Raw genomic sequence first — 17361 nt, 5'->3', positions numbered from 1 at the left:
ATGTATTCATGTGCACATGTGTATGCATGCACACGCACATACATGCCATGGTACACATGTGAAGGTCTGATAATAATGTGTAGGAGTTGGTTCTCCACTTCTACTATGGGGGTCCCAGGGATCAAACTCAGGTTATCAGGTTTGGCAGCAAGTGCAATTACCCACTGAGCCATTTTACCAGCCCTAATTCACAGTTTTCCAAGTGCTACATTTTTTTTAAACAATGGAAAATACTCCTTCAATTGCTGATAGGTCCCATTCAACTCAACTAAAATTTGCTGTGCACGCAAGGAACTACTGGATAGGAGCTCTTTCTCATAGCCCTTGAGATCCTTGAAGTTTTAGCGGGGAGGAAGGCTTGGATGCTGCCAGGATGGGGAAGGGATAATCTGCGTAGTGATCTACAACCTAGTGTAAGGGGAACATCCAGGAACAAAATAAACGGTTCATTCAATTCCTGCTCTCCAGGAAAGGTTCTCTGAAGGGAGAACTTTTTTTTCTGGTTGCCTTCCATATCCTCAGAATGAACACAACTGGTTGCACAGGTGGTATATCCGGAAAACTGTCTGAGCTTATAAGACATGACACTACCACAGGCTTATCTGTTCTAAGCCATGACTGCAAGCAAAGTGCCTCAGCAGTCCCCATGTTGACGCCAGTAAAGTCTGCCGCAGCGGATGCCACACTTAAAACTGCAGTGCCACGAACAGTGAAGGGCAACAAGGAATACTTTTTGTTTTTTAGACACATAAGCTGCAGACTCTGTAACTCACACTAAGAATCCAAGGCTGTATGTTTCACAAGTTGCAGATACCAGAGAACAGTAAACAACTCACGAGGCAAATCTTATGTTCATTGTGGCCATAACTTCATTAATTCAATATAAGAATGACTGTGTTCCAAGCAATGTTTGCCAAAGTAAATGTCTGACTGGAAAATGGAATGCTGTTTTTTGTGCGAGTCAGAATTTCATACTTGTCTGGTATTTCCAATAAAATTTTATACAGCTTTTATCACTATAATCAAAAACATCAAATGTAGACTAAAGAAAATATAAACTATTTTAAAACATAAAAATAAGGTGGTAGATTTCATTAACTCACTATATGAAATTAGACAGTAAAAGATGAAAAAACAGTTAAGAAAATCATAGATATACACTGCAGTATGGTTAATTTAAAGGTTAGACAGTCCCCAGCAAGGACATTAGAATGTCCACTCAAGCTATGCTTGTAAAACTAAGAATGAAATTAGAAAGCATAATAAAAGCTAGATAAAGGAAGAAATGTGTTATTTAAAAGGAGGAGAAGAAAAAAAATACTGGGCTATTAGTAAGTTTATCAGAGTAAAGAACACAGCCCATTCAGAGAAAGAAATGTTATAGTGTTGCGTTCAAACTGGTAAAGTTGAAGAAACAATACTTAACAAAGTCATCTGAAGAGCTTCTTTGAGCGTTGCTCTCCCATCCTACTCTCCCACTATGTTATCCTTTAAAAAAAAAAAAATACTACTACCATCAGATCAATCACTAAGAATCTAAAAATCTGCTTCATTTCCCATGACTTAAAACTGAGTTAAAAAAACCAAACTAAACCAAACCTGTAGAGAAAGTAAGCCTGACAATCCCTACACCAGCGTGAATACCTGCACCCTGAATGCAATCTGATCTCCTCTGTGCTCACAAACTGAGATTCCCAGAAAGGGATCCTGGCACAAACCTCAGTACGCTTATAAAATCCCTGCCCTCAGGAAAAACAAAAAAACACCCACACAGAGAGACTGTTTCTATTTAAATTTTTATGAAAATGAAAGCAACAGTAGGAAATGGCAGTGGGGTATCTGATAAGCTCAATTAACAGGAGGATCAAATGAAGTGATAGCCTGCTATCATGACCTCAGGGGTTAAAGATTCAATTTTTCATCTGGTAAGACCATTGGTAGATTTCCAATACAAATGCTGACACCATCTCCTGTATATATTATTAGGTGTGACCCTGAGCAATCCCTGAACATTTTCTATGTAACAGGTATAGTCACAAGATTTTTCATACTGTATTCTAATACAACTGCTTCCTCATGAACAGAAATAAGAAATAAATTTCATATCATGGCTCATTCAAAGAGGTATTAAACGCCAGCCACAGTAATAATAAAGCCATGATGAGCAGGGTGTGGTTGTCTACACCTTTAATCCCAGCACTCAAGATGCAGAGGCAGGTGGATCTCTGTGAGCTCAAGGCCAGCCTGGTCTACATAGCGGGTTCCAGGCTCCTGGAGCTACAGGGAGACCCTGTCTCAAACAACAACAACAACAACAACAACAACAACAACAAAACCCAAAAACAAAAAAACAAAAACAACCAAATAAGCCACAGTGATTCCTTCCCTTCTCAGTCAGTTCTGATACTATGCTATGATATGATACTATACCATACTACGTACATGTTCTACAACATCTAGGAACATTTCAGCAAGTGCTCTCTGTCCTGGCAAACATCCCCTTGCTACTAAAGTGGATCATTTGCCTGTGGCTGGTAAGGAGCAGATCTCCTGAACTCCTTCATGAAATAAAAATTCACTGCATTTTAAATTAATAGCTAACCTATTCTGCTTCCTTAATTGAGGCAATGCCTAAGTACTTTTACATATCAAGAACATTTCAAATACTGAGTGCTGGAATGCTATTAAGGCTGTGAAGGTTGTCTTTTCTTATACTGTGAAACATGGACTTGCTAGTCAGGGACAGTCAACAAAGACAAACCTCTCGTTTGCATTAGATTTGAATCTTAGGAAGTTTACAGGGTCACACATACAGCCCCCCCACAAATAAACTACAGATACAGGTTCAGGCACCCCGTCTGAGATTTCATGTCAGGCAGTTAAGAGTTTGGCAATGAATACTTTAAGCTTTCTGTATGATATATTGTTCGAGTTTGACATGGAAGGTCCACACAGCCTCATGAATCTGATCACTTGCTCCCAGCTAGTAGCACTGTTTTGGAGGTTGTGGAACCTTTGGAACACAGAGCCTGGCTTCTGGACAGAGGCCACTAGGGATGGACCTTTGAGAGTTCCAGCCTGGTCTCACTTCTCCTGCTCTGCAGGAAGTGAAGAAGTCATGTCACAAGCTCTCACCACATGAGTCCCAGCCACCATGCCTTCCCTGCCATGAAGAACCCTAGCCTCATGTGTGAACCAGGATAAAACATTCCTCCTTTCAGTAGACTCTGCCAGGTATTCTGTCACAGCAGTACAGGAAGTAATGCAAAAATATCGATACTGCAAATAATGCCAATACTAATTTCTTCTAGTAAAATTAACTTTTCTCACCTATACCTACTTCCTTAAGCAAGTTCACCAAACTCTCCATGTTAATGAAGCTATTTCTTTCTTGTTTTCAGGACAGGGTCTTGCTATGTAGTCCAGACTAGGCTGGAACTCATGGCAATCCCCCTGCTTCAGAATGTAGCTGTTTCTGAAGTTGGGGAGTTAGATGGGTTTCTCCACTTTGAGGCTTCTCCAGGCGATTTCCTCCTTCCTCCTCCTATGTTTCACAAACATACATGTGGAAGAATTGCCTCAGTGACACAAAACTTACTTGGCCTTCTGAATCCACACACAGTAGTCTGAGACATAGAGATCATTCAGAATGTATGCTGGGTCGTTTTCCTGAAAGATCTTGTGAATATCCAGGAGACACTTTAAAACTGCACTTTTACCTGAAGGAAATTAAAACAACAACAAAAAACCATCGAATCAGCCTTAATAAAAAAACATCTGATTTCTAAACTAAGAAATTCAGATACTGAAAGGTAATATATTTAAAGCTGCTCAAAGTTTTAATCATTTCTTTGGAATATTTTTAATATTCCTTGAGTACATGAAAACATACAAATCCTATTAGGTTCAAATCCCTTTATTTCATTCCTTAAGGATCATGAATAATCCCCATTGTTATAGCTGATTAACTGTGGTTACCATAAAAATGCTACAAAATATTAGTCAATTAAACAAAGGGAAAAATTTCAAACTAAGTGGTTAAGTGTATCATAATTTTACTTAGATAATATCCTCTGGTTTAAGCTTTCAAAATAACATAGAAAGTCATATTTTAATTTTCAAAATTGCTTACTTCTGACAGTAGTATTCTCCTTCAAGAAATTATCTAAGAGTCTGGAGAGGTGGCTCTGTGGTTAAGAGCACTGGCTGCTTTTGTAGAGTACTCAGGTTCAGTTCCCAGTACCCACTTGGTGGCTGATAACCATCCATAACTCCAGTTTCAGGGGGTTCAAATGCCCTCTTCTGGCCTCCATGGGCGTTGCACACACAGGTGCACTTATATACATGCAGGCAAAACACTCATACATACAAAATAAAAATAAAGAAATAAACTAAAATTTATAACTAGAACCCTTGATTCTCTTCCAGAAGACCCAGGTTGGATTCTCAGCAACTATAGCGGGTATCTCACAACCACCATTAACTCCAACTTCAGGAGATCCAATGCCTTCTTCTGGTCTCCTTAAGCATTGCATGATATGGGTGCACTTAAACCCAAACACACACACACACACACACACACACACACACACACACATCTTTTAAAAAGAGAAATTAGAGAGGCAGGCAGATCTCTGTGAGTTCAAGGCCAGTGAGTTCCAGGCCAGCTGAAGCTACAAGGAGATCCTGTGTCAAAAACACCAAAAAACAACAATAAACAACAACAACAACAACAACAAAAATGCTGGAGGAAAAACAAAACACCCTGAGATTTCATACAATAAAATAACATAGCACTACTTCAGAATTAAGCTGATAAAAATCACCTGAAAAAAATTCATCACGTATTGAAAGTCTCATTCAACCTAATAACTTCCTCTTGGATATTAAGTGAACCTAATTTTAGTCCAGTTAAAGTCTATAAAAAAAGACTTTTCACAAGTGAACAATAGTGCCTGGGAGTCCTGATGTCGTGGGACTACGAGCAGATAACAGTTAGAGAAGCACGGCCTGGCTCCGTGTGATTGCCCAGTTCGTGGAGACACTGATGTGCCTCCCTCTATGCTTCCCACTGGTCACCAGCAGACAAGATAGAGTCGCCAGCTTGTGACAGCATCTCAACAGCTAAATTTTTAACCTTCTCACCACCTAAAAGTAATTTCTTTTCGTTGATGGTCTGTCTTTGCAGTAGTGGGGACTAAACTCAGTTGTGTGCATGCTAGGCAGGCCCTCAGCCATTAAGCCAGTCCTCTTTTTTACTTTTTATTTTTGAAACAGGGTCTTACTAAGTTATCAGGCTGTCCCTGCACTTAGGATTCACCTGCCACAGCCTGCTAAGTAGCTGAGATTACAAGCCTGCACCACCAGGCTTGGCTAGAAAGTAGGTTTTGAAAGACAACTTGTGTTTTTAAGTGGTTGCCCCATTTTCTGAAGAGATACACACAGTAGGTTTTTTATTTCAGCAACGTGAGAATGACTATGTGGCATGGTGATCACTAGCTAAAATCCTAGCAATGTTCTTCATCCTCCACAAAATCTTGCTCATTTTTCTTGGAAATGTCCCTTCTTTCTGCTCCATTCTCCCCACCACCAGAGCACCCATCCTCTCACTCCCAACATCTCATGCTGAGAGCCAAGAACTCTCCATCTTTTGGATTCCATTTCCCATTCATGTGTATCATTCCTGTGTTGCTGTCAAGCTTCCTGTCCATCAGTGTTTGAGGCTCTCTCTCTATGGAGTTCTTTCTAGACCTTTTCCTGACTGGTTCCTCTTTTCCATTTGACCTTGCCTGCTGTGAAGGTCAAGCTCTTGTCTTGGTCCCTTCAGAAGGCCTTGGGCTTACTTCCCAGATCTTCAGGGTCCTCCACAAAGGGGAGAAGTAGAAATGCAAGCCAGACAATCCCCCCTCTAACTCTTCTGCTCACTCTACAGGAGAATCCCAAGCTCCATGATGATAAGATACAGTGCCAGTGAGCAGAGGGACCAGGACTTAAATTCCAACCTCAGAGACACCATTAGCCACCCACTGTGCCAGGCTACCTATATGTTCTTGGGATTCAGTCACATCATATTTTATTATTCAAGAGCTAAGTCTTTGATTTAATAATGTGAACTATGTGGCTTCTTCATATGCAGATGGGAAAAATGCCAATAAAAGCTCCATTGCTACGCTACTTGGTGGGAGAAATTCAATACTTAGCAGGCCCAGAACTATAAGAGGTCAGAACTGTGAGGTGTGTTAACTGTGTGGAATGGTTAGAGTGGATACCTCCACTAGAGGCCTACTTTAAACACAAAGCAGGTAATGTGGAAGGCATGGTGTCATAAAAAGAGGAGGAAATATCAACAGAATTCACTGTGGTGAAATCCAGCTATGCATGTTATCTCTGTCACCCAAAACATCAAGGTGCCTGCCTGGTAGAGTCGTTCGAAATCGGCACAGCAGGCACATGCCACTGATTTCTCTCTTGCTCTCTGTTTACATGGGGGAAGAAGATCTAGCAGGATCTTGTACTACTGACTGGCTGACTGAAAGTTTTAAGTATTAATCACAGTTTTTACTAGCAAAACTATCTCTATAGTGTGATAGCCCCAGAATACCCCCTCCCAAGATCCTGCACCTTCCTCTTACACAAGGGTGAACAGAGAATGTTCAATCTGAAGAAAACCATGAGCTGGAGCAGGAGGTTTGAGAGGGAGCTAGGGAGAGTGTAGTCAGTAACAGGAAGCAGCTGTAGATGCCATCAGCTAGGACTGGGTAAGAAGGCCCAAACTCACAAGTGGGTTGTACGGACAAAGACCTTACTCCAGAGAGTTTTGTGTAAAGAAGTATGAAGTCAGGGTCAAGACTGTAAGGATTCATAGTTCCATTCACTGCTTAATAGAAACAATGGGTCTCACTTAGCAGACAGGTCAAAACTAGAGCCACCTCCTGACTAAGAGCCTCAGACAGATTAAAATCTTCCAGCTCCCCCACCAAAACAAGAGTAACAGCAAAAAGAAATGTCAAGTAGGGCTGGCGAGATGGCTCACTGGGAAAAGGTGTTTGTGGCCAAGCCTGCCCACAGGAGTCTGATCCCCAGAACCCACAAGGTGGAAGGGGAAAACCTACTCCTGTAAGTTGTTCTCTGTTCTCCACAAGCACAATGTAGTTTGCACACATGCCCACACACACACACACACACACACACACACACACACACACACACACAGTTAAAAAGGAAGGCTGGAGAGATGGCTCAGTGGTTAAAAGCACTGGCTACTCTTGCAGAAGACCAGGATTCAAATTCCAGCACCCACATGGTGGCTAATAACCAACCATTTCTCCAGTTCCAAGGGACACTTCTGTCCTCCATGGGCACTGTATGACACAGGTGCACTTACATACATTCAGGCATAACACTCATACACATAAAATAAAAAAAATTTTAAAAGAAGTTAAAAAAGGTCAAATAAAAAAATAAGAAATGCCAAAAAGCAAATACTTTATATTTAAAGCGAACAAGCCAGAAGTAGTGGCCCAAGCCTTTAATGCCAGCATTTGGAAAGCAGAGGCACAGGCAGGCGGATCTCTGTGAGACTGGGTGGTCTCCCTAGTGAGCCCAGGCCAGTTGGGACTACAAGGAGAGTTCCCAGCCAGGGAACTCATAAGTAAGTGGTTAGCTGGGCTTTCTACTGTCTCCTTTGGACTGACTGCTCCTTCTGCCCTGTTCTCAGCCATTGTATTTGCATGTTTGAATCCCTATTTTGTTTTTTTTGTGAAGTTTTGTTTTGTTTTAAAGGAAAAATACATATATACTCTGGAATGCTGTGTCTCATTCACGGGGCCATCATGAGCAGTCCATTGGGTACTAGCACTGGTCTACACAAAGGAGAGCAGTTGTTCCTTCTTCACATCTTCCTGTTTCAAACGTCCACTAGAAACATTTAATTTGTTCAGCAGAAATCTAGACACACTCTACCATAGAGCCCTTAAATAGTGACAAATGAATGCTATGAATTTTGATTCACATTTCACGTTCTATTTTTAAACAACTGAGAAGCAATATTCAGTTTTCAAGAAAATCACACACAAGGCTGCTTGGAGAAGGGAAAGTTACAAGCTCTCTTTACCCAAACAATTTTCACAGAATTCTATATAATAAACATGGTAAAAGATAACCAGGCTAGTGGCAGTTGACCATCTAAAAGAAGCACATTAAAATCACTCTCCCCCCCCAACACTCTATTGTCACCTGAGGTCACCCGGTCTCTCTCACACAAGCAGCTAGCTAGCTTCCTCACAAGCCAGCATACCATCCCAGCCAGGGAACTCATAAGCAGGTAGCTAGCTGGGCTTTCTACTGTCTCCTTTGTACTGACTGCTCTTTCTGCTTGGTTCTCAGCCACTTATCCAGCAGTTATCCACAAAGGAAAAAACTGGCCCTCTTCTAGGCTGTCACATGGCTGGTGGCCAGAAGCTTACAGGGACTCACAGTCCCTGCCTCCTATGGGGCTCTTACCCAGTTGTGGTCTTGTCACACATCCTATGAGCATAAAAAAGCTGCTCAGGCCTAAATCTAAGACAATTATTTTGGCTCAAAGGCACTGCAGGAAAGTGACCATTTTTCAAGCAGTTCACTGCTTGCTCCAGGCCATAAAAAAACCCAATGTACCTTGCACAGTAACCACGGTAACTATATTCATTCAGGAAGGCACTAACAGCTGTCCCCAGGACGGCAAATGCCCCCAAAGTTAGAGATGATTCTCTGGATAAGCCAGCCCTGCCCATGCAAGAACCCTGTCCCTGAGTCTAGGTGCTTACACACTCGTGAAGACTGTAAACGAGCGTCCAGAGATTATAAATGACAAGCCTCACAAAGGTTTCACATCATGGGAATGACTGTCTAATGACAACACAGAGAAACTCAATGATAACAGAAAGGAAACACAAAGGACAACAGTAAGTAGGTGGCCACGACACACAATTTACTGCCTTCTCTGGCATTCCTTTAAAGGCAAGGTAAGCTAAGAACAATGTACTTTGTGGCAACTCAGGTTAATCCATCTTAAAACAAAGACAAGGTTGAGTTGTTCTAAATTAGAATCCTTTGGCTACCTGAAATCCTCCTATTAGCAGACAGGGTTGGGCAACATTCTCTCACTGACAGACTAGCTCATGGCTGAAGGCACTTAAGAAACTGCTCCCATGCCTAGAATGATCAGAGGAGATGCTTTTGCTGGCTAAAGGGCCAGAACAGAAAAATAATATAAGTTGATAGCTGAACACAAGAAGATCTAAATTTCTTTTCAACTGGCATATCACAGCAGCCAGGCATCTACGGCTTTCTGGGTGTTTACATCCACTCTGTGTGTGTGTGTGGGGGGGTGTCAACTTAGGATGCTATACTTCAGGGTGTTTACATCCACTCTGTGTGTGTGTGGGGGGGGGTCAACTTAGGATGCTCTACTTCAGGGTGTTTACATCCACTCTGTGTGTGTGTGGGGGGGGGTCAACTTAGGATGCTCTACTTCAGGGTGTTTACATCCACTCTGTGTGTGTGTGGGGGGGGGTCAACTTAGGATGCTCTACTTCAGGGTGTTTACATCCACTCTGTGTGTGTGTGGGGGGGGGTCAACTTAGGATGCTCTACTTCAGGGTGTTTACATCCACTCTGTGTGTGTGTGGGGGGGGGTCAACTTAGGATGCTCTACTTCAGGGTGTTTACATCCACTCTGTGTGTGTGTGGGGGGGGGTCAACTTAGGATGCTCTACTTCAGGGTGTTTACATCCACTCTGTGTGTGTGTGGGGGGGGGTCAACTTAGGATGCTCTACTTCAGGGTGTTTACATCCACTCTGTGTGTGTGTGGGGGGGGGTCAACTTAGGATGCTCTACTTCAGGGTGTTTACATCCACTCTGTGTGTGTGTGGGGGGGGGTCAACTTAGGATGCTCTACTTCAGGGTGTTTACATCCACTCTGTGTGTGTGTGGGGGGGGGTCAACTTAGGATGCTCTACTTCAGGGTGTTTACATCCACTCTGTGTGTGTGTGGGGGGGGGTCAACTTAGGATGCTCTACTTCAGGGTGTTTACATCCACTCTGTGTGTGTGTGGGGGGGGGTCAACTTAGGATGCTCTACTTCAGGGTGTTTACATCCACTCTGTGTGTGTGTGGGGGGGGGTCAACTTAGGATGCTCTACTTCAGGGTGTTTACATCCACTCTGTGTGTGTGTGGGGGGGGGTCAACTTAGGATGCTCTACTTCAGGGTGTTTACATCCACTCTGTGTGTGTGTGGGGGGGGGTCAACTTAGGATGCTCTACTTCAGGGTGTTTACATCCACTCTGTGTGTGTGTGGGGGGGGGTCAACTTAGGATGCTCTACTTCAGGGTGTTTACATCCACTCTGTGTGTGTGTGGGGGGGGGTCAACTTAGGATGCTCTACTTCAGGGTGTTTACATCCACTCTGTGTGTGTGTGGGGGGGGGTCAACTTAGGATGCTCTACTTCAGGGTGTTTACATCCACTCTGTGTGTGTGTGGGGGGGGGTCAACTTAGGATGCTATACTTCAGGGTGTTTACATCTGCTCTGTGTGTGTGGGGGGTCAACTTAGGATGCTGTACTTCAGGAGACACCTACCTTTTTATTGAGACAGTGTCTTTCACTGGACTAGAATTCACCAAATAGGGGAGGCTGGCCATTGAGCGAGAGGACATTAAATAGTCTGCTCTATCACTCTCCGCCTTATTCTCTTGAGACAGGATCTCTCACTAAACCCAGAGCTGGGCCTCACTTTTTCTATGTGTTGGAGATTTTGAACTCCAGTCTTCATACTTGATCAACAAGCATTCTATTTTTTATTTTATTTTATGCTTTTATTTATTTTATTATTTTATGCATATGAGTGTATTGCCTGCATGTACGTAAGTGCACCTGTATCATGCAATGCCCATAGAGGTCAGAAGAAGGCATAGGATTCCCCTGGGACTGAAGTTACAAATGGTATTCGCCACCACTCGGGCGCTAAGACTCAAACCCTGGACCTCTGTAAGAACAGCCAGTGCTCTTAACCACTGAACCGTCTCTCGAGCCCCTTCAGCAAGCATTCTTACCCACTGAGATACCTCCCTAAACTCTTTTTAATGCTTCAAGTTACAAAAGATAAGAAGTCAAGAAGGGAAAATAAGACTGTTATGTTAAAGTCATGAAGGAAAAACTGCCTTATCTTTATTTACAGAAGCATTTCAAAATAAAATCCAACAGTATTTATCATCTTTATACATAATTTGATAGATACCTGGGTAGATTTCTTGGCATCTGATGAGACAGTATTATCAAAAGAGATATTTTAGCAATTATTTTAACATTAATTTTCATAGTTCATTTGAGAAGACAAAAATACTATCAAATTAATCAAAATTAAGAAAATCAAAATGGGGTAATTTGCTTCCATATCAAACCCTGTTAAGACATGGAATAAAACCAAGTCCCCCCAAACAAAAATGCATACATTAAACTCAGTCTGTCAATCTGGGTAAGTCTTTCATATCCTCAAATTTCTTAGATGCCATTTAAGCTTGTCCAGCACAGTGGCACACACTTTTAATCCCAGAATTTAGGAGGTAGAGGCAGCTGACTCTTGAAGCCAGCCTGGTCTACATAGCAAGTTCCAGGCCAGCTGGGGTTATAGGGAGACCCTGTCTCAAAAAACAAACAAAACAAAACAAAAATTCCCAAACAGAATAAACAGAAAACAGGTACTTACTTTGCAGCTGCTCCTGCTTGAAATGGGACAGTCTTCAATCCAGTGTCTACTTTATCACAGGTCTCAAACCAGGCACTCTCTTTTGTGGGAGTCCCAGCCTCGCCCAGGACATGTCAGGTACCTTATGTCTGGCACACCTGTCTACTATAGGGTTAGAGCCTGCACCTCCTCTGCATCATGTACTTTACATGTTACATCATTAACCCTGCAGCTAGCACTTCCTTTGTTTCATAAATGAAGAAATGAAGGATTTGCCCCATCACAGGTAGGAAGCAATAGTCAGGATTGGAAAATAAGCATGCCTGACTCTTAGCTGTATGCCAAAAACACGATGTCTGAATTCATCACCTGCATGATGAATTTCTTAGCAGGCAAGGACATGACTTTTCATCCTTTTTTCTCTCATCTAGAACAATGTCCAGCAAAGTGTACAAACACGTTCAGTATAGACTGGTTGCTAACCTACAATTTGGAGATGATAGAAGCTAGCATTGAACATACTTGCTCAGACTGCTCGGTTACCATGTAAATGTGTTAAGGCCTCTGTGGTCTGTGGATTTACTTTAAGCTACTGCATCATTCCAGGCATGGTGGATCACACCTACAGCCCCAGCAGTTGGGAGGCCAAGGCAGGAGAATTACCTCAAGTTCAAGTCAAGCCTGGGCAATATAATAAGATCCAGACCAGTCTGGGCTACAGAAGGAGATGCTGGATCATGACAAACATAGAACATTCACTCCAGGGGGTTAAGGACTCTGGAAATAATAAATCTTACCAGACTCAGGAAGCTCCTAAGAGTTACAACATACATAAGACCTCCCCACCAAGGTTATAAAAGCAGTAAGTAACTGTTAGGGAGAGGGAACTCCAGACCCGACTAAGGGGCCTGCAAGTTGTGCAGGGAGCTCCAGGGATGCAGCTATTTTGAGTGGTCAATTATACTGGGGTGGACTTCTTGGTGATGCAGCCATCTATGAGTCACCATGCTCATGTAAGTAACCTCAATAAACTCTCTGGTTCACTGAACTAGACTTGGGTAGAACTGTTTCTTTAGTCTGTCATCAGTACCCAATTTAGGGTGAATAGAAGTTTGTTTATATCTCCTCAGAGAAAGTCAATTGATACCCAAAGACCAAGAGGACCAAGGATGAGCTGAGGGGAGTGGTTGCTTGGACCCTGCAATGGGTGCTGAGACCTGCAACTGAGGCCGATCTGTGTGAAGGTGGGTGTCTCTCTGAGGCATCTTTCCCTATGTGGTATGGGATGGTATACCTTCTTGCTGTAGTGATGGCTGCAGGCTACCTGAGCCAGGTGACAGGACATGCAACCAAGGTCAAGCCATCTGACAGTACGGCATCCTTGGGAGGAATCCCAGGGTGCCATCTTCCTCTACCTGAGATGGGGAGGCATGCCTCCTTGATGAACAGGGTCTACTTCATGAAATGAAGATGCTACCAAAATAGCTGATAAAAGAACTTGCTTTCATAAGGGAGGACTTACATGTGGATGTTATTCATTGCATTAGCCTCTGATTTGGCAGTAAAAGTAGAAAAAGCAAAAGATGAGATGGAGGTGTTGGCTTGCCATTTCTTACAGCTGGCAGGATGCAAGGAAAGAGAACACACAAGTTAGATCTGTGCTGAAGAGCCCTTTCTTGGTTCCAGAAACTTGGAACTCATGGGAAGAATCAGATGAAGAGGCAGAGAGCAAGGTAGAAGTGACAGACACCTCTGAGGTCTGACCCGAAACAAAGAAGAGAAAATCCATGATTCAGGATGCAGACAGGGCTCTAAATAAAGGCCCAGTGCAGGAGACTATGATAATCAGGGAATACTCAGCATCAGAGCTGTTTAAAATGGGAAAACTCTTAAAATAAGGGACTTAAGAGTCCTTTCAAAGTCTGGCTTACGAAGCTGTGAGGCTGTGAGACATGGGGGCAGATGGGATGAGTCTGAGTGCCATAGAAACAGCAACTAAAGTATCTTCTCATCCCTTGCTGAGACAAAGGCTGCATAGCCTGAGGCAATGCAAGAGATATCAGACAGGCTCATAGGAGGGCAGGGGAGGAGACTTGATTATCACCAGCTGAGGACTCCAGGAAGTATAGGTCCTAGAAGACAACAGAGAAAAGATGGGCATCACAGAGAGAACTGGGCATGAGAGAACAGTATTTGATGCCCAATTCACTGGGCCTGATAGGGCTGTGTTCACAGAAGAGCTAAGAGAGGCTGATTTAGCAGGGACCTCAGGACTGGTAAGGGGCTCTTAGTGGCTTTGCTGACACAATCCTTATGATGTAGGAAAGGCTCTGGCAGATCTGAATGACTTAGGCCGGTATGCAAACCATATTTGTAAAGTGCAAAAGCAATTAAGAGGGAAGGAAAAGGACCAGAAGACAGAGGAATCTGTGTGGGGCACTAGATGGCAAATGAGACAAGATCTGTGCTAGACAGGTTCCTATGGTAAAAATGAACAGAAAGTCAAATGCTGTGCCAAAGGGCTTCTGGGGGGTCTTTAAAGTCTGAGCACAGTTTAGAGAAGAGATAAAAGACAGGTGAAAAAGATGTCACTTAACATAAGGGTGGGAAATGAACCACTTAGAGTATGCAAAGTACATTTCTGCCCTACAAGAAGGTTGAGGGGGTAGAGATCATTTGCTAAGCCTTGGGCCTTTCTTAGCAGTCAGGTGAAGCTGATGAAAAAGGAGAGTACCACAGCAGTAGCCCCAGTGCCTGTCAGAATGAGAGCATTGGCTCCAGTGGCAGGCACCACTGGCTAGAGAAAAGTCCTGCTCCCCCTTGGGTTTGAGCTAGGCCAAGCAGTGCAAGCTGGCCCCAGAGAGATGGGGGGAGGGGGGATGCACAGCACCCTAGGATGAGCTCAATCCAGATATCTTATAGAAGATGACAACAGATTATGGAAGGCTAGATGGGATAGTGTCCCCCATACATACCACTGTACCCAACACTGACCATGTGCACGTTGTGTGTACAGGCTAGAAGTCAACAATGGATGTCTTCCTCTTTCAGTTCTCCATCTTATTTTGAGGTGGGTTTCCTCACTGAAACTAGAGCTCAATCCTGGTTCCACCTTCCTACACTAGGATTACAAGTGGGCACCATCAACCCTAGATTTTTATGTGGTGCAATGGATCTGAACTCAGGTCATTATGCTTGCATGGCAAGTTCTTTACTGACTGAACTGTTTCTTTTGAGTGATGAGATCACTTTGTGCTATCCTAGACCTTGCTAACATTTCTTTTTAAGCACTCTTAGTCACCCAAGACAAACTGGCAGTTGTTTAGAGGGGACAGTGTTGGGCCTTCAGATATCTTGCCCAACCTCTGTAAAAAGATTTGATTACATAATGCTAACCCCTGAGTGCCTTACAAATTTCAAAAGCACCTAGAAGAACAGTAAAAATAGCAGTTGAAGAGGCTGAACAAAGGCGCCATTGTGTGAGTGGAAAATGGCACTCCTAGGAGCCATAAATGTTGCTGAATGATGATCCCAGTGCTAGGGGGTGGGTTACCATTCTATGAGTTGTTGGCCAGGAAGGCTCCTAAGGCCCCACGAACCATAAAGGCTATTGCCAGTGCTCCTGAATGCATGCCCAAACTGGATGGTATACCATACTTTGGCTGTAGGAAATATAGAAGTCAGGCTGGGACTAAGTTGGAAGCTCCCTCCTTGCTGGCTGGCTTTCATAGTGCTGAAAGGTACTATGCAGGCTGCAGGGACAAATCTGTGACCAGCAGTCTTCTTTGGTTATGGACCCTGCAAGGTCCACTACCAACATTCAGGCAAGTGTCCACTGATGCAATATTGACATGAGTGTTACGGGTACAATTATCTGCTTTCTGGTGAGGACTCATGTCTGGCACTGTAAGCCAGGGCAAAGACGTGTGGCTGGGGAGGATACAGATTCCAGTGGGGGAAGCAGCTACTATTATTTTACTAAATAGATGTGTGGTGGTTGGAAAGATGGCTCAGTGGTTAAGAACACTCACTGCTCTGCAGAGGACCCAGGTTCAGTTCCCAGCACCTACACAGCAGTTAACAATCACCTTTAACTCCACTTCCTAGGGGTCTGACACCTTCTGTGGGCATTACATGACATGGGTGTACTTATATACATGCAGGCAATGCATACACCTAAAATAAAAATAATAAAAATTTTTAAAATGCCTTCTAAAACCTTTGTGCATAAATTCATAAACTACTATTGCAGGCAGTCTCCATTATGGAGGGAAACCTCTTTTGCAGTGTGTAGTAGTATGCAAGCAAAGCCTTATTAACCGGACAAGCTCCCAAGAATAGGTGTGAATGATCCTATGATACAGTGGTCCAATGCGCTGAGATTAAGTGAAAGAAAATAATCAGACATCTGTATCACCCCCGCAGGGAACAAGTAGAAGAACAAAAAGAGTGGACAGTTGTACAGCTATTTTCTCTGAAGTTTTCATTTCCCCCTGAAGGGAGGAAGGAGGCCCACAGGACTCTGGAAATGAATGAACCTTACAAGGCTCAGGAAGCTCTGGAAAACTACAAGACTCATGAAGTTTTTGTTTTTTGAGTTTTGTTGCTGTTGTTTTGGTTTGCTTTGTTTCTTTGTTTTTTTTGAGACAGGGTCTCCCTGTAGCCCCAGCTGGCCTGGAAAGCCCTATGTACACCAGGCTGGCCTCAATCTCACAGAGAAATGCCTGCCTCTGCTTCCTGAATGCTGGGATTAAAGGTGTACACCAACATGCCTGGCTCTCCCCAAGATTTTAAGAGTAGTAAGCATCTGTTGGGAGAGAGGGCCCTCAGACTAGCCAAGCTGCCTGCAAGTTATGCAGGAGGCTCCAAGAATGCTGCTCAGGCTGAGCTGGGCTTCTTGTGATGTAGCTACCTTTGAGTCTTCTAATGCGCAGGTAAGTGACCTCACCCATGCTCAGGTAAGTGACTCTCACCCACACTCAGGTAAGTGACCCCAATAATCTCACTGGTGCAGTAAGTTAGAATTGGGTAGAACTGTTTCTTTGGTCTGTTGTTGGTACCCTATCTGAGGTGAACAGTTTGTACACACATCCCAAGGAAATGTCACACAACAACACAGAACTTGTTTCCAACTTCTCTTAGTATATCATTCCCTGAAATGTAGTTGCTATGTCAGCTTTCTTTTCTTGCTGCATCATAAGCACACCCAAGGTTTCTTTTTACCTTTTCTTCTCCAACAATCCTTAATCAGATTCCATCAAAATGGTGGTTGTTTCAATTATAAATACATAGTCAAGTGTCATCAAAATTACCTCACGGTTACATAACCAATTCTACCTTATTTAGTTAAGAATGAGGCATTCAGGGGCTGGAGAGCTGGCCCAGCAGTTAAGAGCATTGGCTATTCTTGCAGGAGACACAGATTTTAATTCCATAGCAGCTAACAACTGTCCATAACTACAGTTCCAGGAGATCTGACGCCCTCTTCTGCCCTCCGTGGGCACTGCATAACACAGGTGCACCAGGCATAACATTCATACACATAAAAATAAAAATGGGGATTTTGACTGGCAATGCATTGAATCTATATATGACTCTTGGTAGGATGGTCATTTTCACAATATTAATTCTTCCAA

At 43.3% G+C, this 17361-nt stretch overlaps 1 protein-coding gene across 1 annotated transcript in view; it reads right to left on the bottom strand.

Moving 5' to 3' along the window:
• Positions 1–17361, bottom strand: part of Shq1 (SHQ1, H/ACA ribonucleoprotein assembly factor) — a 118922-nt gene that overhangs the window by 44194 nt on the left and 57367 nt on the right. The window contains exon 11 of the mRNA XM_029562807.1: positions 3599–3719. Coding sequence (XP_029418667.1) covers positions 3599–3719 — 121 coding nt within the window. The remainder of the gene's footprint in view (positions 1–3598; positions 3720–17361) is intronic.

Source organism: Nannospalax galili, unplaced genomic scaffold, assembly GCF_000622305.1.
Source record: "Nannospalax galili isolate Female #2095 unplaced genomic scaffold, S.galili_v1.0 scaffold114, whole genome shotgun sequence".
Lineage (NCBI taxonomy): Eukaryota > Metazoa > Chordata > Mammalia > Rodentia > Spalacidae > Nannospalax > Nannospalax galili.
Note: the sequence above shows the minus strand (reverse complement) of the source record. Positions and strands in the feature narration are given on the sequence as shown.